Source organism: Triturus cristatus, chromosome 4_2 (assembly GCF_964204655.1).
Source record: "Triturus cristatus chromosome 4_2, aTriCri1.1, whole genome shotgun sequence".
NCBI lineage: Eukaryota > Metazoa > Chordata > Amphibia > Caudata > Salamandridae > Triturus > Triturus cristatus.
In genome coordinates, this window is record NC_140586.1 from 678882518 (window position 1) to 678909873 (window position 27356).

At 49.4% G+C, this 27356-nt stretch overlaps 1 protein-coding gene across 4 annotated transcripts in view; it reads right to left on the reverse strand.

The window, feature by feature from the left end:
* MYSM1 (Myb like, SWIRM and MPN domains 1) overlaps positions 1–27356 on the reverse strand; it is a 298882-nt gene that overhangs the window by 228774 nt on the left and 42752 nt on the right. For 3 of the 4 annotated variants that reach the window (XM_085602494.1, XM_085602497.1, XM_085602495.1), the window contains exon 3: positions 25375–25445. The exons of the other annotated variant lie outside the window; for it this stretch is intronic. In XM_085602494.1, coding sequence (XP_085458620.1) covers positions 25375–25445 — 71 coding nt within the window. The remainder of the gene's footprint in view (positions 1–25374; positions 25446–27356) is intronic. 4 annotated transcript variants of the gene reach the window in all.

Consider the following 27356-nt stretch of genomic DNA (forward strand, 5'->3'; position numbering starts at 1 on the left):
AGATACAAGGTTGAGAACCACTCACCTTGTACGCCGGATACAGCGGGAGCGATGCTGATACTCCCCTCCCCCTATGTGGTGTTGCCCGCCTAACCCTGAATGACACGTCTAGCGTGACACACCACCTAAAGGGGGAGAAGGAACGGAAGGGAACCCCGGAAAGGGGACAGGTAAGACTTCCTGGGGGTGAGATGATCTTCCGAAGGGAACCGTGATCCCGGGTAACCCTGGAAAGAGAGAACAGAGTGAGCTACTGAGATCAGGACTGGACCACAGCACAGGAGAGATTACAGAGAGAGCCCCAAGATTGAGACCCGTACTCACAAGTCCAGCGTGATGACCTCGGAATGATGCTGTGGGCTATGCCGCTCTCCAAGCCTTTCAAGCGGCTTCAAGCGCATAGGGAAGAAGAAGTCTTGGTCGCTCTCCGAGCCTTTCAATCGGCTCCAAGCGGGAAGGAGGGAGTGTTCTGCAATTAGACGCAGGTAGTTCCTGACGCACCGTGCAGAATCCAGTAAACGGGAAAGGTACACCGGAAGGAAACAACAAAGAATAAAGGGAGCGGTACCACAACCCCTGGAGGGCGAACGCGGCGTCCGGATAAGGCGTCCCTGCGTTCTTGCCCGTGAGGATAGGGATGTGGTAGCTCCTAGGTCAAACGGGCGTGAAGTGTCGGGTAGAAGTCGGGAGACTTGCGGTGTTGCAGTGCAGGTGAAGCCCCACGGCGGCGGCCGGTGTGCTGGGCGCGGTAACTCCGTAGAGGACTCTCTGGTTGTCAGGAAGGTGGAGAAGTGTCTTCGGCGGGTTGGGAAAGTACTTCGCGTCGGGGCTCCTCGTCCCCCGTGGTGGTTATCTGCCGACGGTAGTCGCGTAGCTTTGAATAGTTCTCGGTACGAAGGAAAAAACGCTAGCAGCGTTCTGGGCTCGTTGGGATTCGAGTTCTGATTGACAAGCACCGGAGCGAAGGAAGGCGGGGCCTATATAGGTCCCGTGGGCGTGCCTACCGCTCCGCATGCTGGGAGATGTAGTCCCTCGCCCCGCGCTCGCTTCACTCGCGCCGCGCTGAAGGTCCGAGGTGTGACAGAACCCCCCTTTGGCGCCCGGCGTCTCGACGGGCCTCCCGGTTTGGAAGGATGGGTTGCGTGAAATCTCTTCAGTAGAGCAGGGCAGTGTAAATTAGCTATGGGTTCCCACGATCTCTCCTCTGGTCCGTATCCCTTCCAGTCAATAAGGTAGAGGAGTCTCCCCCTCACACGTTTCACGTCTAGAATCCTCTTGACCTCATATTCCTCTCCCTCATCTACCAACAGAGGCAGGGGTTTTTGATGGAGCCTGGTATGAGGGAGGCAAGGTTTTAACAGCGATACGTGGAATACAGGGTGGATACTCCACGACGCGGGGAGGCATAGCTTCATGGCTACCGGATTTATCACTCTCTCTTTGGCATACGGCCCTAAGTATCGTGGCTGCAGACGGGTGTTGCCCTTGAATCTTAGGTACTTAGTGTTAAGCCATACCCTGTCCCCCACCCCATACGCTGGCTCAGGAGACCTTCGTTTGTCCGCGTACTGTTTGTCGTTCTTCTGTGCTGCTGCTAATCTTGCCTTGGCTGCCTGGAGAACGGAGCGAAGGTGTGAATGATGTTCTTGTATGGTGGGATGTAGTGTTTGCACTGGCCATTCGAAGGGTAGCATGTTAGGGTGGTGACCTGATAGACAATAGAAAGGCGAGCACCCCAACGAGGAATGCTCGGCGTTGTTATATGCGAACTCCGCTAGCCACAGCAGTCTGCCCCACTCCCGCTCATGCGAGATCGTGAAGCACCGGAGGTATTGTTCTAAGGTTTGATTTAACCTCTCCGTTTTTCCGTCTGTCTGTGGGTGATAGCTTGTGGACAGGCGTGCGTCAATGCTCATCGCCGCACACAAGGCCTTCCAGAAGCGAGAGGTGAATTGCGTCCCTCGGTCCGTGATGAGAACAGCCGGTATTCCATGTAACCGCACAATCTGTTGCAGAAAAATGAGGGCCAGATCGGAGGACGAAGGCAGTTTGTCGAGGGCTAGAAAGTGACCCATTTTGGTAAGGTGGTCAACTACTACCAAGATGGTAGTTAGGCCCAGACTAGGGGGCATGTCCACGATGAAGTCCATGGACACCGTGTGCCAGGGATACGGAGGAATCAGGATCGAACGCAGCATCCCACAGGGCTTCCTATGCTGCGCTTTACCTTGAGCGCACACAGCACACCCCGAGACGTAGTTTATGGTATCTGGTCCCAAGGTAGTCCACCAGAAGTATCTTTGCAGGGCTTGCGTAGTTTTGCGGGCTCCCAAATGCCCCCCTAACGGAGTATCATGTACCCAGTGCAGAGCCAGCTGCCGTAACTCCTCGGAAGGAAGAAATCGTTTTTTCTCATGATACAAGAGGCTCTGAGAGGCGGAACGACGGGAGGGGTTTTCCGCTACCCAGGCAGGCGAGTCCATCTTCTCTGTCTGAGCTCGTACATCCGCTAGAAAGTCGTCAATGCTGGTTGCGGCAAGGAGGTCCTCTGGAAAGGAGGCTTTCTGCAGGATGATGGGGGGTTCCTCGAGGGGTATGTCACTGGGTTCATGAGGGTGCTGAATTCGGGATAAGGCATCTGCTTTGCCGTTTTGCGGTCCTGGGCGATACCGAATCACAAAATCATAGTCGGAAAAAAATAATGACCAGCGGAGTTGTCTGGGAGTGAGGGCCCTGGCTGTCTTCAGAAACAGGAGATTCCGGTGGTCCGTGAATATCTCCACCGTGTGTCGAGCTCCCAGTAGATAGTGTCTCCACTCTTCACATCCTTTCTTAATCGCCAGCAGCTCCTTGTCCGTGGTACTATAGTTGATTTCACACGCTGACAGTTTCCTGGAAAAGAAGGCGATGGGATGGAGTTGGCCCGTATCTGGATGGCGTTGCGACAGTATCCCTCCAACTGCAAAATGCGATGCATCCGTTTCCAATACGAAGGGCTGCGCCGCATCTGGATGCCGCAACACCGGTGCGGTAGTGAAGCATTGTTTCAGGGCCTGAAACGCTTGTTCCGCTTCTTCCGACCACTCGAAAGCAGCTCCCTTTCGCAGCAATTTGGTAAGTGGCTGGATGATATGAGAGAAGCCCTGTATAAATCTTAGATAGAAATTTGCGAAGCCTATGAAACTTTGCAAGGATTTCACCGAGGCGGGAGTTTTCCATTGGATAATGGCTTGTGTCTTCTTGTCATCCATGCACACTCCACCCGGACCGATGACATACCCCAGGAAGTCTACCTCAGGGACGTGGAATAGGCATTTTTCCAGTTTTGCGTAAAGGGAGTATTGTTTGTCGCTCTAGTACCGCTGAGACATGATGCACGTGCTCTTCCATGGTGGCAGAATAGACCAGGATGTCGTCTATATAGACGATGCAGGAGACATCCAAAAGTCCTCTCAGCACTTCGTCCATAAAGAATTGGAAGGCGGCGGGGGCATTGCAGAGACCGAAGGGCATTACTCGGTACTCGTAGAGCCCGAACTTCGTTCGGAACGCCGTCTTCCACTCATCCCCCCGCCTTACCCTGACCAGATGATAAGTCCCCCTGAGATCGAGCTTAGTAAAGACCTTGGCCGTTTTTAACTGGTCCAACAGCACGGGAATCAAGGGGAGCGGGTACTGATTTTTTATGGTCACCTTGTTAATGGCACGAAAGTCAATACAAGCTCTCAATCCCCCTTCCTTCTTCGGTATAAAGAAGATCGGCGAGGACGCGGGAGAGGAAGATGCTCGTATGAATCCCGAAGTCAGCATGTCTGCTAGATATTGCTGCAGGTAAGTTGTTTCGGCTTCTGTGAGGGCATAGACCCTGCTGCAGGGAATGCTAGCTCCGGCTTCCAATTCGATAACACAATCGTACTCCCTGTGGGGGGGCAGCTGACTGGCTTCCTTTTTGTCAAACACTGTCTTGAATTCATCATATATTGCCGGTAGGGTCGATAGACAGCACACCTGCTGTTCCACGCTTGCACTCGCGAGCATCGCTGCTGGACTCGGCTTAGGTAAGGCGTTGTTCTCTACTTCCCTGGTACAGTGCTCTCGACAAAAAGGAGAGTTCAGCGACACGGTGCGCGCGGCCCATCTTACCAGCGGGTCATGTAACGTCAGCCACGGCATTCCTAAAATCAGTTTAAACTGGGGAGCATCGATCAGATCAAAACGTATACGTTCTACATGGTTTTCTCCAATCTGCATCCGGAGTGGGTGTGTGTGAAACCGCACAGGACCCGACGTCAGAGCAGATCCGTCCTCCGCCTTCACCATCTCAGGCGCCTCCTTTTGATCGCAAGGCAGATGCAGCTCTCTGGCGTACTGTTGGTCTATAAAATTTCCAGTTGCCCCCGAGTCCAGTAAGGCATGGACAACCACTGATATCTCCGAGGGTAAGTCCAGAACCGCACAAATGTTCATGTGGGCTACGGATGATTGCAAGGTGTTAGCGACTGCTGGTGAGACCTTCGTGTCCGTAGGCCTCAAACAGGGGGTCTCCAACCTGTTTGAGGATGTTAGTTTTCCGGATATTCTGCCTCTGTGTTAACCACCGACAGGGTTTTGTGCACTGATCCTCCTGGGCTGGCCGTTTTCATCCGGCTCTTGCATTCTTTGATGAAATGCCCGGGTTTCCGCAGTATAAGCACAACTTCTGACTTCTCCTCTTCTCTCTTTCTGCTGGACTCAGGGGGCCTCGAATACCCCCGATCTGCATAGGCTCGGAGCCGTCGCTTGGAGAGATTCGGTCCTCGGGACTAACACGGGGCCTCGAAGGGATGAATCTGGGTTCTACTCGTAGCTTATCTCCCTTTCGTTCCAGAAGACGGTGGTCTAACTGGACGGTTAGGTCAATGAGATCATCACACGTAGAAGGTAGCTGAACCACTTGGGCCAGGACGTCCTTCAACTCCCCTCTTAGTCCTTGATAAAATAGCGACGTCCTCTTTTCTTCGGGCCACTCAGTTTCCACAATCAACCTATTGAAAGTGGTAATGTACGTAAGCAAGTCCTGAGTACCTTGCTTGAGAGTGAGGAGTTCTTTATCCAGGGACAGTTGATGACCCTTCCGATCAAACAGCCGTCGCATTTCTACACAGAAATTCGGGAAGTGGTATAACACCGGGTCGTCACGTTCTATCAAGGGAAAAGACCAATTCGCTGCGTTGCCTCCGAGGTAAGACAGCACAAAGGCAGTTTTAGCTTGATCCGTTGGAAAGACAGCAGGTTTGCACAAGAAATGCAGTCTACACTGCCCCATGAATACTCCAAACTTCTTTGGGTCCCCAAAGAACCTTTCAGGAGGGGCGAGGGGCAGATGCATGGGCTGTATGACGTGTATAGGTGTGGAACCCGTCTGCGGCACTGAAGCAAAGGAGGTATGTGGGAAGACCCCTGTGCCCTGTCCCCCCACTGCCGCGGTCGCTCCCCCATCCATAGCGGGCGTTTGCGAAAAGGGGGGTGGCAGCGTCCAGCCTCTGATATAAGAGCTTCCTCCTGCCCCTGTACCCATTTGGCGGGAGAGGCCTGCCACTTCTCTTCGCATGGTGCCCATCTCTTGTTTAAGAGCGGAGGTTTCTGCCCGAGAGGCATCAACCTCTCCTCGCAAGGCAGTTAAGGTGTCCAATATAGCGGTCAGGGTAGTATCCGCATCCATCGCTCAGGCTGTACGTATTCGTGGGCTTGTCAACCTGTCAGGATCTGAGATACAAGGTTGAGAACCACTCACCTTGTACGCCGGATACAGCGGGAGCGATGCAGATACTCCCCTCCCCCTATGTGGTGTTGCCCGCCTAACCCTGAATGACACGTCTAGCGTGACACACCACCTAAAGGGGGAGAAGGAACGGAAGGGAACCCCGGAAAGGGGACAGGTAAGACTTCCTGGGGGTGAGATGATCTTCCGAAGGGAACCGTGATCCCGGGTAACCCTGGAAAGAGAGAACAGAGTGAGCTACTGAGATCAGGACTGGACCACAGCACAGGAGAGATTACAGAGAGCCCCAAGATTGAGACCCGTACTCACAAGTCCAGCGTGATGACCTCGGAATGATGCTGTGGGCTATGCCGCTCTCAAAGCCTTTCAAGCGGCTTCAAGCGCATAGGGAAGAAGAAGTCTTGGTCGCTCTCTGAGCCTTTCAATCGGCTCCAAGCGGGAAGGAGGGAGTGTTCTGCAATTAGACGCAGGTAGTTCCTGACGCACCGTGCAGAATCCGGTAAACGGGAAAGGTACACCGGAAGGAAACAACAAAGAATAAAGGGAGCGGTACCACAACCCCTGGAGGGCGAACGCGGCGTCCGGATAAGGCGTCCCTGCGTTCTTGCCCGTGAGGATAGGGATGTGGTAGCTCCTAGGTCAAACGGGCGTGAAGTGTCGGGTAGAAGTCGGGAGACTGCGGTGTTGCAGTGCAGGTGAAGCCCCACGGCGGCGGCCGGTGTGCTGGGCGCGGTAACTCCGTAGAGGACTCTCTGGTTGTCAGGAAGGTGGAGAAGTGTCTTCGGCGGGTTGGGAAAGTACTTCGCGTCGGGGCTCCTCGTCCCCCGTGGTGGTTATCTGCCGACGGTAGTCGCGTAGCTTTGAATAGTTCTCGGTACGAAGGAAAAAACGCTAGCAGCGTTCTGGGCTCGTTGGGATTCGAGTTCTGATTGACAAGCACCGGAGCGAAGGAAGGCGGGGCCTATATAGGTCCCGTGGGCGTGCCTACCGCTCCGCATGCTGGGAGATGTAGTCCCTCGCCCAGCGCTCGCTTCACTCGCGCCGCGCTGAAGGTCCGAGGTGTGACACATCGTTTATGGTAAATGGTGGCCTCCGATTGAAAATGAGGCTTCTTTGTTACCGCCCTTTCTCCTTTTGGGATGGCCCATCCGGACTGGATCGTTTGCTTCACGGCTGTCATGAAGCAATTTCTTATCTAAAGGAGGCGTGTTATATAAACAAGCCGTGAAGCAAAGGATCCAGTCCGGATGGGCCGTCCCAAAAGGACACAGGGCGGTAACAAAGAAGCACTGGGAGTGACCATAGGCATATTGCTCTGTGTTTCCTTTGTTTTAAATGTTTTAAACAGTCTTCCACAAAACCGCAGAATTTTCCTGTGCTTCACACGTCGGGATTTCATTCCTGCTCGAGCATGCCAGCTGTTTACCACAGGGTGTTATTAATATATTCTGGTCGTTAGCGAGATGACCAAAAAGTGGTAACTGCAGCAGAAGCGGGATGTCATCCTGGTGCTTGCAGTCCCACATTTAGAGTGGAAAACAAAGCCATAAGTAATGGAAGACCGAGAAACTGCGACTGGACAAGGTGCTGACCCTGGGGTCCCTCTGTGAGGTCACCTCCTGCTGCCCCATGTGACGCGTTAGGCCGGGCCTGGCTTGGCAGGCAACAGTGTTCTGCATTATGACACACACAGTGGTAGCGCGGACATTGTAAGTGGGTGTGTATGTAGTGCAGTGCCATCATCCATAAAACCAGGCCTGTACCGCAGGAGTCCTCTTGCCATCACCTGCCGCCTTGGAGTGTTTGATCCATGTTTTCCCTTCTTGACACTTGGTTGAAAAAGGTCTATGGACTACTTCCCGTTTACCGCTAGTGAATCACCGCAGTGAGCACTGAACCCACCGAGATGTACTACTGGCTATGGATATAATACGAAGCAGCAGAGGAACGACAAGCCGTCGGGCACACTTGTCTGCCTGTTGTAGCGCTTGAGCGCCTACTTGAAACTGCTTGCGACTTGCCCTTGATCTAAGATCTTTGCAGCATAAGTGTCTTATTTTAATTCATGTGACGCTAAAATGGTTTATGGCCATTACTGACCCCCCTTCCCGTCCCCACACCACCTCCAGTGATGTGTTAGAAAGCACAGTTGCATATTAATTTACCCAAGATCACAACGCGCGGAGTAAGCCCAGCTCCCCAGATCCACTGTCAGCAGTGTTGCCTCTAGACCATAGTTTCTCTATGAATGAATTAATTAATGAATGATTAGATGGATGGGCTCGTGGGTGCGCTGCACTGCTCTGCGTTATTTCCTTGTTGGCTTGCATTGCATTGAATAAGCGCTGAGAAGTCCTTAAAGCTGGATGATGAGGGTCTTCCTGAATGAGGGAGTTGCTTTCGGTGCAGTAAAGTGATTTAGTGAGAGTGCTTTCAGCGGCGAGTAGATATTGAATGTACTATTGTTGCATTCTGCAGCTGCTGATAGCAAGGTGTTCATTTCTAGGCGCATTGGTCACCCCCGTCCCACATCCCTGCCTTCCTTTGTCCTGGGGTCCTCAGTTCCTCGCTATACTATCACTGCCAATCAAAGTTGTTTCTCTCCAGTGCAGGATGCAGTGCCAGACACTGGCCACCGGAGGGCGCTGCAACTTGTTTACGGCAGCGTGGAGAACAATGGGCTCCTTCTTCAGGATCAGGGCAGGGTGAAGGGGGTTGTTTGTCACTTCTTGGACTCTGTTTTGCATGGTGTGTGCATGGTGTGTGTATTATCCGGACCCGGTGCCCAATCTCCCCTTGCTACATTCTTCCACACGGCTTCTTTGGCGAGGGAGGGGGAAGAGTTAAACGCCCCCCCTTTAGCCCGTTTTGGGGTATTTTCATAGTTAGAGCGGCGTGCCTCTGCCCGTTTCCTGGGCTCCCAGCAGATTGCATACTGTTGGAACAGCTATTTTTAAAATGTCATTTTACTCCATCGATGGGTTCATATTTAATCAGCCCCCGACCGCCGCCCCATTAGCCGTTATTTATTTGTTGGCCATCTCAGACAGCAACTAAAACCTTTAGACGTTTGCGGCATCTTTATTCTTGCTGACTATTTACTGTGTTACACACTTTGCGATGGTACACAATCTGTGTACCCCATAACAAAGTGCAATAAGCGGATAAACACGAAATGTCAGAATTTCAGTTTCGCCTCATCTGGACCTGCATTCATTTCCATTCTGTTTAGGTCGAGCCTTAGTGCATCGCGCATGCGCTGCTCTAAGGATTACGGCCTCTTGGAGCTCACCAGCAGTTTTCACAAACTCGTGCTTGTGGCTATTTTTTTTTATTGGTCCATGCGTGTGTCTTTCTGCGAAAGACATCACGCAATTGGTCAAAGGCGTGTGCATTTATCCGCCCCTGGCCTAACGCTTGCAGTTACGTGCATGGGCCATCTGTTCCGACATCTGTTTTAATTATCGCGGCGCGCACCAGATATTATTACTTCATCGAGCACGGCGCCCGCTAGGGGCACCGCACTCACTTTATTTATTTATTTTTTAAAGTTGGCAAGCCTGTGTGTGAGTGAACTTCTATGATGGTCCGTGCATGGGTCCCTCTTTGTCCGGGTGCCTCCGAGGCTTCATGTCTGGTATCGGTGGGTCTAATGGAGGCCGTGTGTTTGTGTCTTTGTGCTGGTCTGTACCTGCACGGGCAGGTTTTTTTTTTTGCAGATTTATATAGCGCGAACTCGACCCGTAGGCATCGGAGTGCTTTACATGGGCACCAGTCACACTGACGTCTCTAGTTTCCAGCTGCTATCCGGACTTTTCAGTCGATGATTTCCTTTGCGACCAAAATAAAGTCACCTGATGTTTGGTTTCCCCTGGTGTTGTGAAGGCACCAGGAGAAGGCAAACTAACATGTTTGTTGATGGTTGTTAAACGTCTGACGCAAGTTAGTTGCTGGAGTCACAGTGATTGATTACTTTATAGGTCCCCACAAAACAACGAACACTTTACCTACCCCTCGAGCCGCAGATTTGTTCGTGCACTGCTTTTTTGCCTCTCTGCCTCTGTTAACCAGACCCCAATGCCTGTGCCCTTACCCTTACCCTTACACCGATATGTTGAATTGGCTTCTACCCAATTGGCTGAGCTAGCTTACCTGTAAATACCTAGTAAATGGTATTGAGGGCATTCAAGTTATACGGTTCCCCTAAACTGCAGCTATGGTTGTGCCGCCCTCGTTGGGAAACAAGTAAAACGAGACTTCCAGCCCACCATTTACAGACTGGAAGAGCAGTTCAACTGCTGACCTAACATTGCGTTTTAAAGCAATGGCAAAGCCAGACCTCCCGTGTTTTATGTGTAAATCACCCCTATGGCAGGCCTAGTGATTCCTAAGGCGGGGTGCAACGTATCTCATGGGCAGAACATGTACTTTACGAATTTTAATAGTGAAATCAGTCAACCTTCATTTTTTACTATGGAAAAACTTGGTCGCCCAATTTGCGAGAGCAGAGATATATGCTGACCCCTCAGCTGTGCTAACTATGGAACAGTGAGACCAAAGCGGGTCATGCAAGGGATCACACAACTTGTTACATTAAGCCCCACTTGATTCTCATGTCAAAATTATTGCAACAAGTTGCAGTGTTCGCCTTTAGCAAAGCTGCCACTTTGTTGCCTCCAGTCCTGTGCCTATACTAGTTGCACACGGGTCCTGTAGCTGAGACAGCTTTCTGTCCTCTCCGGGAGACGTGCTATCGACTCCCAGGAAAGGATACGGTAGGAGCCTGCTCTAGAAGGTGGAGTCACTTTCCACCTGCAGGAAGTCAATGGGTGTTGGCCCAAAATGCGAGCGTCAAAGGAGAAGCCGCCATTAAAGGGCAAATGGGTAACACTTGGGAGAGGGGCAGCCCAATTGTTCAGGCATGCAGGTTGGTACTTGGGACAACAGAGGGAAAGCCAGTTGCCAAACGAGTTTTCCAGGGTAGTGTAGCCCTCTTGGTGGTCCTACCACTAGGTTGAGTTAGGGAGCTCAACACGCTGGGAGAGGGGTCCTGCCATATTGGAAGTGGGCATAATGGTGCACCCTGGGATGCCTAGATTCCACACTTCGCAGGTAGAGGTCATCATGTGGAAGGGAACCTGGTAGCCCATTGGCTACCAAGAGCGTCCTGGCTTAAGGGCATTTTATGAGCATCAATAGGGCACCCTGAAATCATACTGCGACTGGAAAAGGACCAAAGAAGGACTGCCCTGCTGCAACGTGGAACCAGCAAAGAGAGGCTGCACCGGCGTGGACTGCACCTGCTAAATATGGTGGCTAGCAAAGGAGAGGGACTGTGCCTGCTGAGTCTTGTTCAAGGAGAAGTCATCTCCAGAGCCTGGCTAAAGCCAAGAGACTCCTAAGGACAATGAGCTGGCCTCATGGTCACAGCACAGGGACACAGCAGCTGAGAAGCCTGCTGGTGCAAGTTGGTAGCCTAAAGTCTTCAACCCACCACCAACCACTGCCGTGCAGCACCCAGGACCAGGATCCAATGCACCAGAGTTCACTGAGCCCAGGAGTGTCATCAGAGAACAGCTGGGACCCTCAGAGGCAACCCAGGGTTGAGCTCAATGTTTGACTAACGAAACCTATGGGTACGTGCACTACACAGGGAAGTTGCACACCATATAATATACCCCATTCCTTCACATAGTGCCTAGTGGTGGGATCCTTAACTGGTGTTTAACAGTACAATGCAGTGGCTGAAGTTGAGATACTGAGAATCGACCTAAAGAGGACACCCAAAGATATGCTCTTGTGCCTCCCAAACAGTTATTGAGTGGTTATCGACTTCAAAAAGGACTGATACAAAGAATTGCAAATACCTCTTTTTTTAAAGAGTAAGAACAAGTTTGGGAAGTTGTGGCAAAGTTTCTAAAGAGTTGAAAAAGTTAAAAAACATTTTGGCAAATATCAGAAGTCACTTCTCCCAGCATGCAAACATGGAGTTTGATATGGCCAACCTTTCCTCCTATCAGTTGGATGAGCTGAGAGCCATCTGTAGGGACAGGAAGATCAACATGAAGCCATAGGAAGAGGCCCACAGAGCACATCCACACCTGGAGAAGGAATTGCCTCAAAGTAGTGAGGCAGTAGATAATGTGGATGATGATGCCACCAGAATTCTGGGCGGGGGGGGGCAGGTTGGAACCTTCCCCCCTACACCAGACCAAGGATGGCTTCTAGAGCAGGCTCCATCACAAGCCAGAGGTCCTTGCAAGAGAGCCTGGCAGCACTGCACCTAGTGGAAAGAGCAAAAGCCTAGGCGGACTGGCACTGGGGGAGAGGAGGTCCAGACTGGAGTAAGACTCCTAGGAAGATAGTGGCAGCAGAATGGTCACTGGAGAAGTAGACTGGGGTGCCAATGGTGTGAGGTTGCCCAAAGGGATTGTCCCTGAATTATGTCCAAGGGGATGACATAGACAAGTGGCTGGCCACACACGAGAGAGCTTTCAAGATGAGGAAGGTGGGTACACAACACCGGTGGAACCTATTCTGGGAGTTAGTGCCAGTAGTTTGTAAGGATAGACTGCTTACACTTGGATGAATCCTACCCACACATGAAGGCAACACTTGTCAAGGTTTTCGGTCTTACTGCAGAAGAGTACAGACAGAAACTCAGGACAGAACTAAAGGAGGTGACACAAACAGGGGTGGACTTTGTTGATACTTCCGTTAAGGCACTAGATGATTGGAGTAAAGGAAACAAAGGAGACACATTTGAAGTGCTCTACAATTTGATTGTTAAGGAGCACATTTTGATAAACTGTCACTTGGAGAAGTTTCACCAGCATCTGGTGGACTCTAAGCGGTCTAGCCCAGGGAACTGGACAAGACAGCTGATGAGTGAGCTCGTACCAGGGCCCCCAAAAAGGCTCACTGGCCTCCAAGTATGGAAAAATACATAACAGTGGCCAAAAATCAATGGAGTGGAGGTGAGGGCTCTGAGGGATACAGGTCCCAGTGTGACATTGGTTATGACTAAACAGTTTTTCCCCAACCACATCCTACCACAGGAGGTGCACGAGATTGGCAATGCTGACAATGTCACAAAGTCACACCCTATGGCTGTGGTTGACATTGAGAGGGGAAGAGGTACTGGCCCAAAGAAAGTAGCGGTGTCCCCTAACATCCCTGTAGGTTACTCAACAGCTCAAGTTGCAACATGACAGGGCAGACCCCACCGTGTTGATGGTGATAGATGGGGGGGTGGAAGAAGAGAGTGAACGTCTCCCTGGTCTCTTACCCTCTAAAGCCCAGGATGGAAGTGTGGCAGGAGTAGTTCTCTCCTCCACCCTAACAAAACAGCAACAAAGGGACTGTCGTCAGTTATTGAGGCAGCTTGCTGGACTGTTCTCTTTGACCCCAGGTCTGACAACATCGTCTACTCATCATGTGGACACCGGTGACAGCCTACCAGTCAAACGTTACAACAAACAAATGATGGACGGAATGCTGACAATGCAGACACTCTCCCCCAGTCAAGAGATCTGGGTTAAATCCATCGTTCTTTTGCCCACTACGCCACCCCAGTTCAGACATGGCCATATGCAAATCAGTCTTGACCCTGTGCCTCATGGGAACAGTCCAGCCCGAACTGCCAAGCCATGTCTTCCCTGGACCGGAATCAAGCATCCTAGGACCGGTTTCGGGCTATCAGCCGTCATCAGCCAGGATAGCTTGACTCCAGTGGCGTAGTGAGCACGGGTCCCACGTCTGGGAATACCCATCCCACTTAGGGCGAAAAGCGTTACAACAAGCAAATGATGGACGGAATGTTGACAATGCAGACATTCTCCCCCAGTCAAGAGATCTGGGTTAAATCCATCGTTCTTTTGCCCACTACGCCACCCCAGTTCAGACATGGCCATATGCAAATCAGTCTTGACCCTGTGCCTCATGGGAACAGTCCAGCCCGAACTGCCAAGCCATGTCTTCCCTGGACCGGAATCAAGCATCCTAGGACCGGTTTCTGGCTATCAGCCGTCATCAGCCAGGATAGCTTGACTCTAGTGGCGTAGTGAGCACGGGTCCCACGTCTGGGAATACCCATCCCACTTAGGGCGAAAAGCGTTACAACAAACAAATGATGGACGGAATGCTGACAATGCAGACATTCTCCCCCAGTCAAGAGATCTGGGTTAAATCCATCGTTCTTTTGCCCACTACGCCACCCCAGTTCAGACATGGCCATATGCAAATCAGTCTTGACCCTGTGCCTCATGGGAACAGTCCAGCCCGAACTGCCAAGCCATGTCTTCCCTGGACTGGAATCAAGCATCCTAGGACCGGTTTCTGGCTATCAGCCGTCATCAGCCAGGATAGCTTGACTCCAGTGGCATAGTGAGCACGGGTCCCACGTCTGGGAATACCCATCCCACTTAGGGCGAAAAGCGTTACAACAAACAAATGATGGACGTAATGCTGACAATGCAGACATTCTCCCCCAGTCAAGAGATCTGGGTTAAATCCATCGTTCTTTTGCCCACTACGCCACCCCAGTTCAGACATGGCCATATGCAAATCAGTCTTGACCCTGTGCCTCATGGGAACAGTCCAGCCCGAACTGCCAAGCCATGTCTTCCCTGGACCGGAATCAAGCATCCTAGGACCGGTTTCTGGCTATCAGCCGTCATCAGCCAGGATAGCTTGACTCCAGTGGCGTAGTGAGCACGGGTCCCACGTCTGGGAATACCCATCCCACTTAGTCAAAAGCACGACATACAGGTTGTCTGACCAGGTCAAGGCCTTCATCAAAGCTGATGCTGGAGTTCGGTTGATTGAGCCCTCTAGTAGTCCATGGGCCAGCTCAGTGGTACTGGTGCCCAAGCACAATCCCAAAGGTGGGAGGTCTGAGATGAGGTTCTGTGTGGACTACAAGAGCCTCAATGTAGCCACTATGATTGGTGCTCACCCCATACCAAGAGCTGATGAGCTCATTGATAAGTGCCAACCAAATATCTGAGTACCTTTGACCTGACAGGTAACTGGCAGATAGCCCTAACACCAGGAGCCAAGGAGAGGTCTGATTTGTCTACACCCGAAGGCTACTTTTAGTTTAAAGTGATGCTCTTTGGGCTGCAAAATGCACCAGCCACCTTCCAGAGTTTGGTGAACAGAGTACTTTCAGTGCAACTTATTCTTGATGATATAGCAGTATTTAGGTCCACCTGGGAGGATCATCAAGTTCACCTCAAGGAAGTGCTTCAGGCCTTGCAGCAGGCAGGCCTGACTGTCAAGACAAGTACGTGTAGATAGGGCAAGGCCCTCTTGTGTACTTGGGCCACCAAGTTGATGGACGCAATGTTCAACCTCTCCAGCACAAGAACCAGACAATTCGAGCCTTGGAAGCTCTTATGACCCAGGTTCAAGTCAGATCCTTTCTTGTCCTGACTGGACACTAAAGGAGATTTGTGAACGGTTATGGTGCCATAGTGGCACCACTAACTAAACTAATCTCCAAGAAACAGCCCAAAAAGCTTATCCGGACTGAGCAGTGTCAGAACGCTGTTGACACCCTAAAAGAAGCTCTGTGTTCAGCACCTAACCTGAAGGCACCAAACTTCAGTAAGCAATTCATTGTTTAGACAGATGCATCTGAACATGGAGTTGGGGCAGTGTTGTCTCAAGTGAATGATTTCAGCCAGTTGCCTTCATTTGCTGGCGACTCCTCCCCAGGTAGCTGGATTGGAGTGTCAATGACAGAGAAGTCTTTGCTTTGGTTTCATGCTTGATGAAGCTAAGACCCTACTTGTTCATTCAAAGTACAAACCTGGAGATTGTCAGTTCCTATCCTCCATATAAACGTAGGACGATGGGCCCTCCACCACGCTCTCTCCGATCTCTGTGATGCTGAAGGAGGCCCCCCTTGCTCCCACTGCATCTGAGGAGTCCACTGCCAAAGCGCTATGGCACTCCGCCGTAGGGTGGCGATGGGCCCACACCAATGGACTGTCACCGCCGCTATTTCCCCCGGTTCCGTGCCCTTCGGTGCGGTCTGTTGCCAGGCAACAACGCGGTTCCCGGTTCCCGCCTTTCACAATCAATCGTCTCACCGACACTCAGGCGGCCAGCTGTAGATGCCTTCCAGTCAGTCCCGTAGCCCCCGATGTTCCTTGGGCCATAGCGCTACTCGCAATCTCACCTCCGCCGCTGCCAGCGTTGTCGGATGCAGCAATGTAGGGGATTCGAGGTCCGCTGCGCCTCAGCCGCCACTCGTGACTGCCTAAGGCCCTCCAGGCTGTAGCACAGCTCCTCCGCGTCCTCCCCTTTCACCGCCCCGCCAGGCCGCTTACCCTCTACACTGATGGGTGATGAAGGTTGTGCACCAATCGATAGTAGTCTAGGGGGTCGGGGCAGTCGATCGCTTCTCCTCGGCAGCGCCGTTCGTGCCTTCCGGCCTTTCCGATTCCCAGAGACCGCGCCCCCCCTGGTACGCCGCTTCACCGCCACACAGCTCCACAGCACAGGAGGGGTATCTTCGGTCTGCTCATTCAACTCCCAATTGCTTGCAAAATGGCTCGATATTCAGCCAGTTTCCGGCACCGCTAGCGCCAGCAGCAGAGTGGGAACATTTCACACACAGTCTCGGTTATTTTACAGCAAGTGATGCAGGAGAAATACCGGATTGTTGATCCAGCCTGCGGGAGCCTCACAGAAGTGCGGCCATTCCGCTCATGCGCCTCCTAGCGCCCCCCATTTCCCATTGTATACTTTAGTAGGTTGGGACAAATCATATTTTAACTTTTTGTAATATGCTACTTTTATGGCTAGATATGCCAAATAAAAATATAACCATATGCACAATAGTAAAAGCACTGCATTTTAAGCCCAAGCAGCAAACGTATAGGTTCCTAGAGGGTGGAGCACTAGTTAACACCTTTCAAAAGCAACTGTATGTCACCTTGCAGAGCTACTTCAACACATGTATACAATTTCTGCTTATTTTAAGGGTACTTATAGTCTTGTTTAGAGTCTGAGTGATCCATGACATCTGCCAAAATGAGACGGATGTTCCATTCACCCTGCTGAGAGGGTTAGGACTTCATTATACTCCAAGTATGGTGGATGGTTCAGCCACCATTTTGTTTAGAATATGTCCAGCATCTGCCAAATAAGACACCCACTCCATAGTAATTTATATTTTTGACACCAACAAGCTGCAACATTTGGTGTTTGAGGGTTTAAATAGAGGACAGGCATCACATGCAATTTTAATATGTTTACCTTCTGCCTGAATGAGTAATAGATACTTAATTAACAGTGAATTTGAGTCAAATGATTATCAGAATTGACCTCCCTACCAGTTGAATTAATTAGATTTAAAAGAGTGCTATTACTTTGGGGCAACTCACCAACCTTCATATCATACAAGCATCTCAAATTCAATTATACCTGGTGGAAATTAGTGCTTTCACATTTCAGACCAAGATGAGTACAGCAGTTTGAATTCAATCACCGAGACCTCACCGAATGCTATTGTCTACAAGGTACAACCGCGATTGTTGAGAGATCCTTGCAGGCTTTCAGCTGCTAGTAGTAGTCTGGCTCTTGGCAGTTGACCTTGGGTGAATGAGCAACATGCCCGCTTGCCTGGAAGCTAGTGTGCTGTGCAGTCCTGCTTCCTCTTTGCAGCCACTAGTGCTACTGCTTGATGTAGCTGATGGCACAATGCCATTGCCTATCTGGTGGTACAATTTCATACTTATTGTAGGTGCTGTGCAAGGCCAACTGCCAGTCCAGGCTGAGGCAGGTGGCAGGGGGATGGTAATGAATTTGGGACACATGCGAGTCACTCCTCAGATCAGGCAACAATTGTCTCACCGATTCACTAATAGCACTCTCGGGGTCTGTCTATGCGCAATACACAATGGAATGCACATGGGTTGCCCAGGGTTATCTAATCAGTGTTTTATACGGGGAGACCAGTCAAACCCTCAACAACGCATTTGCTCAGAGCAGTCACGTGATTTTTATATCAAACATCATCAGCCATCAGAGCTTGATGATCCTTAACTGTTTGGCAAATTGGTTCTTGCGGATAACTACGAAATGTATTAATCTAGCCTCCCAGTGTGACACATGGCAGGGCTGAAAGGCATTTGTGTATGGTGATGGGAATGAAGCTCAAGAGTCTGTTGTAGGACGAGGTACAAATTGAAACCTACTACTTCTGTGGAAAAGGTTTGGACTCGCCACCCCTCCATTTTCTCCTTCTGTTGTCTGACACTCCCTCACCGCCCTCTTCTGACATTAACTGTTGTTCAAACAAAATCCAGATATATCAAAATGAGAGTGCAGGACATGCTCTACTGTTGCCTGTTAGGTGAGTGTAAGAGCTCCATCATTGTGCTGGGCTAAATTCTTCCTTGACCGGCACAGTTATGTCTGTATAGGACTGTCAAGACTCCCTTTATTGGTGCACCATGCTGAAAGGTGTTAACTACAGCACAGCTCCGCCGAAAGGCACTTTTATTTGATATAGCTGTTTGAAGGCATAACCAAAGCCCACACCACATTGCACACCTCACTAACAGCAACATTCCTGGAAGAATATGTGGGTGGTTGTCAAGTTATGGTACTGGCATACTTGTTGGATGGAAGTATTTTTACCAATTGCCTTTTCTGCAGACTATTCTTCCACGTGTTTATTCATTTTGTTTTTGAATTGGGTCTATAAGATTTGCTTTTTGTGATATTTACTGACTGTTCTTTTTAGTTATTTAGTCCCATTTTAAATACAAGGAGCTGCCCATTTAAAATATGGCAAAATGTTCTCTTTTTATGTCTTAAACTCTTATGAAACATGTTGTCTGTGGTATACGGAACTGGTTGTGGCAATTCTATTTCTTTTTAACTGAAGCAATACACCATTAAAATAGAGCAAGCTTAAAAGTATAAACATTATACATAAAGCATGACGAGGACCATTATGAGTTGCCAGCCAGATCTTGTTCTACAACTGTGTTAGTTTGCCTCTAATTAACAGGCTAGCTCTTTGCTTCACAATGTGATCCCACATTGTTAAATTATTAGATACAGCATTAAAAACTCAATCTTAAACATGTCCAGTAAACTATATTCGTACTCTTGGCAGTATCGCAATATGATAAACCTCTATTGGTTTTCTCAAAGACACTGCTCCAATTCACTTACTGACGATTCCTAGAATTTAGGCTGTTAATGACCAAGCTGGTTAAAATAAATGACACAATTCCATGTTATTTATTTATATATTTTATTTATGAAGTTTTATATAGCGCAAACAAGATCCCGAAGGATATCAGAGCGCTTTACAAAGGAAGGACATAAATCCAATATCGACAACATGAAAGATTACACACGGTACGGAGGTATTTACGGTGTTCAACGTGGTGACCTGTTTTGGGGAGTTGGGGGGGGGGGGGGGCAGTTAATCGTTAGGCGGTATTCTCCCTCTGTTTTTATGGCTGTAACAAAGAGAAACTGAGTCCCGCACTATCCTTCTCTAACCTGTGAGACGCTTGCACCTTATACCGCCGCCGTACGCCCGGGTTGACGGCACCGGGCTGTGTGATATACGACAAAGTGCATGTGTACAAACTGCGCGGCCAGCCCGAGGGGTTGTAGGCTAAAGCTGTGTATTGTGGAACACTACAATAAAGGTCTTTAAAAACGGAAAGAAAAAAAAAAGAAAGATTACACAACAGGAATACTCGCATAAATCCCAGACAAATGAATCAAGGAGAGTAGTACAATAAACGGGTATGTAGCAGACTACGAAAGGGGGTACACAATGCGGAAAAGAAGAGCATAGATCCAATATCGACATCAAGTAGGAATACACAACAGGAGTACTCGCATGTTTCCCAAACAAGTGAATCAAGGAGAGTAATACGATAAACATGAATATAACAGGCTACAAAAGGGGCACACAATGCGGTAAAGAACAGCAGCATCACATGAGGGTACAATGGTTGTAGAAACAATTATTTTGAGCAAGTGATCCTGGCCCAAGTTAAGGTAAAAATGTGTTCATTAGGAATCTTTTAGCTTCCAGTTTGAAAGATGCCGTTGAAGAGATTCTGCGTACTTCCGGTGGAAGAGAGTTACATATCCTTGGGGCAGCACCGGAGAAGGCTCGGAGACGATCTCTTTTTGCTAAGGATGGGTGGTTTCAGGAGGAGAGTGATAGCGCTGCTTGAGGCTCTCCCACCGCAGGATAATTCAAGCTTTTGCGCTAGGTACCTGGGAGTTTTGAAATGCAGGGCTTTGTGTGCCAGAACAGCAATCTTTACTGAATTTGAGCTTCATAGGGCAACCATTTAAGAGATTTTAGGATTGGGGATATGTGCTCACTTCGTTTGGTACCTGTGACCAGTCTGGCCGCAGCGTTCAGTGATGCCCTTAGGGGAGCCAAAGTGTATGTGGGAAGGCCACAGAGTGTAGCGCTGTCGTGGTACAGCCTCGGCAGGACCAGTGCTTGTACCACCTGCTTGAAGTACTTTTGTGAAAGGAATGGCTTGATGTATCTGAGAGTCCTCATCAAGAGATTAGCTCCCTTACACACATTGCTAATATGATTTTTCATATTCAGGGTTTGTCCAGGGTGATTCCAAGTGATTTGGATGAGTCTATGATGAGAGGGGTGCAATTGAAGGCAGTGAGAGATTCAGTCTAGGGTCTAGCTTCGAGATGTGGTTCGGGGGAGAGATGAAAAGGAATTCCGTTTTGGAGGTGTTGAGCAGTAGATGGTTCTCCGTTAACCAAATTTGTGCAGTATGTAGGGTAGTGTGGAGTGAGATGATGTTGTCCGGGATGAGATTTTCAAAAAAAGCTGTGTGTCATCCGCGTACAAATGGAAGACAATGTTTGTGGAATTTAGAGAGTTAGCTAGTGGTTCCAAGAAAAGGTTGACGAGGATAGGAGATAGGGCGGACCCTTGAGGGACACCCATGAGTACTGGAGAGGGCTGGGAGAGGGAGTAGTTTGTCTTGATTCTTTGTGATCTGTGGTGAAGGATGGACGAGAACCATTGTAACGCCCGGCCCGAGAAACCCATCCTGTTCTTCAGAAGGGGTAGAAGGTTGTCGTGATTAACCGTGTCGAATACGGTAGAAAGGTCAAGGAGTATTAAGAGGCAGGAATAATTTTGGTCAAGCATTTTTAAGATGTCATCCATAATGTGCGAGAGAGCTGATTCAGTACTGTGCCCCTTCCGAAAGTCGGATTGATGCTGGTCTAGGAGTTGGAAATTCTCTATGAAAGCACAGAGTTGGGATCGTACGCATTTTTCAAGTTGTTTGGCTAATGTGGGGATGTTGGAGATAGGGCGGAAATTATTGAGGTCAGTTTTATCTGCATTAGGTTTTTTTAGTATAGGTGACACCTGCACTGCTTTTAGGCAGTCTGGGATCGTGCCTTGTGATAGAGAAGCGTTTACAATCCTTGTCCAGGTGGGGATGAGTACATTCTTGATTTCTTTGAAGAAGGCCTGTGGCAGCGGGTCACTGAAGTGGTTAGATGGATTGATGTTCTGAAGAATCTGGTTGATGTCCTTTTCACTGAATGGGGTAAAGGTGCCCCATGTCACATTGTTCTTGGTGTTCAGGCTGATTGGTTTGCGCTTTTCTGAGAGGTCAATGGGTGGTGCAGACCCGAGGGATGGCAGTAGTGCCTTCTTAGTAGTGAGTTCAATGGTGATGAGCCTTGATTTCTCAGTGAAGAAAGCAGCAAGATCGTCGCAAGAAGGTGGGCTGCCACCAGAGTCAGAGTTGTTTGGGCCTACCACTGATTGCTGTTGGACCAACTCGAGAAGTTTCTTGGGGCGGTTTGCAGCTTGATCAAGTTGGCATCTGAAGTAGCCTGCCTTAGTCCTCTTGATTTGTTTGCTGTAAAAGCTTCTAACATCTCTAAGGAGTTTTAGTTGTTCCAAGGAGGGATTGGATCTCCAGGAATGTTCAACTGCCCCAAGGTTGCGGCGCTCCGTGTTTAAATTGGCGTTGTACCATGGTTTGGATATTTTTGTTGAGGCATTTTTTTGTTGGAGCGGTGCGAAGTTGTCCATGATGTTGGAGATGGTCGAGTTGTAGGAGTCAGTGAGTAACTGAACATCGATCAAGTCTGCTTGGGAGGAGAGGGCAGATTTACAGTGGGCTGCTAGATCAACTGAGTTTATTGATCTGAGGTCCCTTTTCCAGATCTTTGATTTCGTTGGTTGAGCCTTCCTCAACGACACCTCTCTGTTTATATAAAACAGGATGCAGTAGTGATCGGACCAATCGCAAGGCGTAATGGTATCCAATGTGATGGTCTGCCCTTTCGAAATAATGAGGTCTAGAGTTTCTCCTTTATTGTGAGTTGGTTGGTCACAGTGCTGAATCAGTTCTTGATCATTCAAAAATGCTTTAAGGCAAGTTACCGCTTGGTCATTGGGGTTAGACCAATGAAGGTTGAAATCACCAAGGAAGATTTGGGACACTGCTGAGTCGAGATTGCCAGAGATGACTTCCATTAGTTGCTAAATGAAGGGGAGATTCTTGAGGATTAGAATGATCCCGGGGGGTGATAAAGAGTGTGAAGTTTGCAAACCGGCAGGTTATTACTTGAGATGCTGAGACAAAGGTATTCACAGGAAGAGGGCGAAGAGGACTCTAAGTGAGAAATCGAGAGTGTGTTCGAATGAATACACGCTAGGCCACCCCCAAGCTTCCGAGCTCTGTCTAGCCTAATTATGTCGTGAGTTGGAGGTACTAGTAGGTCTAGGAAAGGGGTGGAGGCGGGATTTAGCCAAGTTTCATTGAGGATGATAATGTCTAAATCATTGAGTTGGATGAGGTCGAATATGTGGGTGGCGTGTTTATTGGATGACCTGCAATGGAGTAGTACACATTTAAGTCGTGGTGGATTAGTGTGGAAAGGAAACTGGGTGATGTTCACTCTCTTGAGGATGTCTTTATTGATGACTCTAGGATTGTGAGGAGGTTCTCTGTACGGTTTTGAATGGATGGTTTGTATTTTGCACGGCGGGATCATGTTGGAATTGGACGGACCTAGTAGAGTAAAAGTTGGGTGCCAGGTAGGTCTCACATCTTCTGGGGCGGGAGGGCGCATTAGCTAAGGGAATGATTTGCTAGACGGGTGGGGCTCAAAATTGGCCCATGCATTTACTCACACTAGGGGAGGCTCTGGGCAGGTTCGCAGAGGTGAGGAAGGAGCTGGTCGCAGGGAAAAGATTATTTGAGAGAGCGGTCAGGTCATGTAGTTCAGTAGTGAGGAGGTGCAGCTGGAGAGATAAATTGTCCAGGCGCGTAACCAAGTCTGAAAGGGGTAAAGGGTGTGTTGGAAAGCAAGCAGGGGAATGGGGCCTCGGTGTAAGCCCTTGGGATCCAAGGTGATGGAGTGTGGCTCCTGGGGAGGGAGTTGATCAATTGGGACTAGCGGAGATCCATGACCTTTTGATATCAAGGTTGGAGCATTAGCGAGGGCGATATGACCATTGAGCTGAGGGTCAGATACAGTCCAGACAGGAAAGAGTGGTTTTGACCGATCATGTTCGGTGGGGGCAATTGCCCACTCACCAACATAGTAAGAGGCTTGGGGCGAGGGATGACGGAAGAGGGATCAGTCGTTGAAGGTAATGATAGTAGGTCGCATGGGGATCTCTCAGAGCGAGGAACGGGTATAATCGGATTGGCTGGATGAGTGACGGGTGAACCCGGAATGTCTCTCACATTCTGAGTCTGGAGTCTAGAGGGTTGGGACACGTCAACAGGGGACAACGCCGCTCTGTGATCATCTAAAGGCAAAGAGTAATTTAGAGAAGGTGAGGGGCTACCCCAAGTGGTGGGGGGGGGGGTGGGGGGAAGGACTAGTGGTGACCTGAGTGAAGGACAGGTGAGAGTGGGTGACATTGGGTTTTGCTGAAACCGCGTTTTTGAGTAAAGGGAAGATAATGGCTATCTAAATTAGATTGACATTGGAGGCTTGGATTAGAATGATGCCATTGTTATAGATGATGATGGTGTCATTGGCGTTGAGCATGGATGAGGGCACTGTAGTAACTTTGAGACCATGAGGTATTTTTCGGGTACCTGATAGTCGCAGCATCGAGTAGAGGACTTTTCGCCAGCATGCTCTTTTCCTGGTGTAGAAAATAAGGTCGTTAACTCTACTGCCTTTGTTTGTGTAAAAGTAGACATCCGAGATTAGGGTTTTGGGTCTAGTCCTAAGTAAGTGATGCTTGTGTTTTTTGGTGGCGTTTTTCAAAAGGTTGGGTGGGTAGTTGATGAAGGCGTTGGATCCCGAGGGATCAGGACTTAAATCCATTTTGAGAGTGTCAGCTGACCGATGGTAAAGACAAATCCGTAGGACATGGATGGTGTTAGGAGAGATCATTAACCAGGTGTGTGGGATAATGACAAAGAGTCCACTCCAAGATGGCCACCAAAAACAGAGTGATGAACCACCCCATTTCTCTTTCAGTGCCCAGACTAGGTGTGTGAGATAGTGTCAGCATGCCCACTCCAAGATGGCCACCAAGCAGAAGGTTAGGGCCAGCCCTTTACAATTTCAATGCCCAGCCGAGCAAGGGCCGGGAAGGGGGGGATCACACCACAAACTCCAGTGACCAGAGGACAAAATGAATGCCCGAGATCACCAACAATGATAGGCACAAACACAATGGGTGTCCCTCTATGTCAACAAACAAAGCCAGGGGTGCCGTGCGATGCACCTCTAGAAACTCCCAAGCCCCGCACTCGCCTCCTCAAACCTGGCAGTAGGGAGCAAACCGGCACACAAGAGGTTCCAGCGTGTCCGTGCTCATTTCACGCACTGGGTGGGGCGGCCATGATGAGGCCAGGCATCTGCCCAACATCAATTAAAAAAAACCAAAACAAACAAACAAAATAGGTTCCATCAGGATTCGGTGTGTCTGCGATCGTTTCAAACACGGGTGCGGCGGCCATGTTGGAGTCAGGCATGCCGATGCATAGGAGACCCTCCTCTGGTGCTCCCAAAATGCCTCCAACAACCGAAATGAACCGCTCAGTATTCATCCCCACGCCCCTATCATGTCCCTGCAACCACCACCAAAACTCGCCGTTACCTGCTCCAATGTGTCTCGTTTGTGGACCGAAAAGCCACCATGAAGGAATCAGGCATCTGCGCCACGAGCGTCCCGCCGATTTTCAGCACACCGGTGGGACTCTCAGCACACCGGCGTTTCTTGCTCGCTGGTCGTACCTCCTGTGACATACCAAAGTACTAGCCTGTGATCAAAAGCACCAAACGCTGGTGGGAAGACAAGCAGAGGCCACGTAAGGGTAGAGAGCGCAACCAGAAATCCGCTCGGGAACTGGTACCGACATCGCAGGTGGTCTCATCGATCAACAGCCAGCCCGCTGCGAATCCTGGAGACTCGGCGCAGCCGGCTTCGTCAGCGTGCCGGAAGGATCTGATCGGTGCGCCTAAAGTGCACCAGTCGCAATCGCCAAAGAAATGAGAAATCGAGCTACTGCGGTCTTCGTCCGGAAAGTTATGTTAGTATTGCAAGATACGGAGCAATGATCAAAAATATATCAAAAGGATACTGTTCTTCCAGTAACATCTTCTCGATGACAGCCCGGTTCTCCTCACTGATAGAGCTGTCCAGGGTCCATGGCTAAAGCAAGGAAAGAACAAGATATTCACTTTTATTTTGTCATTTGCAGGTTAGTACTACAATAACCATGGTTGGCAAACAATTTCTAAAGCAACTGTTTGATGGCGATCTTAAATAAGGTAGGGTTAGAATATAGGGCTTTGCAGCATGGTGCCTTAAAAGTCTTCAGTATTCATCCTTGCTGCTGCCTCATTTGGCCAAAACACTGGTCATGCCCAATTAACTTGTAAATCCGAGGTCCAGTAGCTTCAATATGGTGTATACAAGGCCTCAAGTTTCTATTTGAATTTACTGAAAAGTAGCATTAGTACCAGAAGTACTGGATGTAGTAAGAGAGGTGGTTGAAAAAAGACAAATGTAATGTACAGATATTATACATACACACAATGCACATTATTCAACATGGTCTGTTACATTAACAAGAAAAAAAAAAAGAGTTAGGTAGGTGGGGGATCAGTGAGCAGAAGGGAGTTGCGAGCAGGGGTAAGTACCTTATCTGTTTCTCCAATCAGATAAGTTGAATTTGTAAAGCAGTCTTGAAAGGTGGAAGTGAGGGGATTGTTTTTGCACTGTCAGAGAGCACATTTCAATGGAGTCTAAGGTACCACAATCTATATTTGAATAGGTTTTGAGCAGTGGACCACAAGTTTTATGGAAAGGTGTAGCAGGAAAGGGTTTCGTTAAAAACAGTGTTGTTAATACCAGGATCACCAATGTGCACACTGCCACTGCTCTTAGTGAGAGTCAGTCTAGTAAAAGCGGTAACTGACTTCTGTCACTGTGGGCTTCATGCGCATAGGCGGCATTTGTTAATTCTTTCTTATTTGTATTCCTGCTATGTTTTTAGCCTTTTAAAAATACTTAATTTGCGCCGTATTTTCTCGCTGTATTTTATGTGTTGGGCACTCGGATTACCTGTACGGAGCACAGTGTTACTGATCACATACATACCGCATTTCCTCCCCGTTCCACCGCAGCTGATTGAGTGGAGGGAGCGATGTTGCGATACAGTTTCCTTGTCGTCCTCACAAAGTTTGAGGCAGTCATTTTTGAGAAGTGACAGACTTGTCTTTTTTACTCAGAACAGCTATAAATATGCTAATGGCGCTGACGCGCGCAGTGGGCGTGCCGGTGGCGCACCGAAGGCACGCCAGCCATTATGCTGAATTTGGGGTAAATCACTCTGCTGCTCCTCCTCTCAGACAACCGAGTGTTTCTCCCCAGGTAATGGATAAGCAGGAGGAGGCTGAGGGGGATGCTCAATCAGTGATCCCGGTAGGGGTAGGGACAGTAGCTGACTTGACTAGAACAGACTCCTTGAGATGTGGCCTGCTTAATGTTGGGTCCCTTTGTAAACATTACCTGGAGACACAGATGCTGTTAGAGTCCCATGATTTGGATGTCCTGGTGGTGACGGAGACTTGAACCCATCCGGATTCGGATTTAGAACTGGGCTTAGCCTGCCCGCAGGGATACAAAGCTTTTCATAAACCACGACCATGCGGTAGAGGTGGAGGGGTCGGGATCTTTTTTACGGAGGTCTGGAACTTCTCACCCGTGGATATCGATATGGTCGAAGGGGTTGAGCTATTGGGCTTTGCTCTAAACATTCTTGGGCACCAGGTGCTGACAGGTATCATCTGTTCTAGGCCGCCAGAAGTGGCCAGCCTCCTTCACCAGAAAAACCTGATTGATGTGTTTAGTAATATGGCTCTCTCACATTCCAGGCTCCTTATATTGGGGGATTTTAATTTATGGGCTATTGGGAGTATGGGCTCAGGATATAACAATCTCCTTCAATCATGTATACCCAGTGGGTGGTAGAGCGTACACATACAGGGGGAACATACCTTGGACCTGATCTTCACCAGGGAAGACTCATTGGAAGTTGTGAATGTGTCCCCGGTTGGT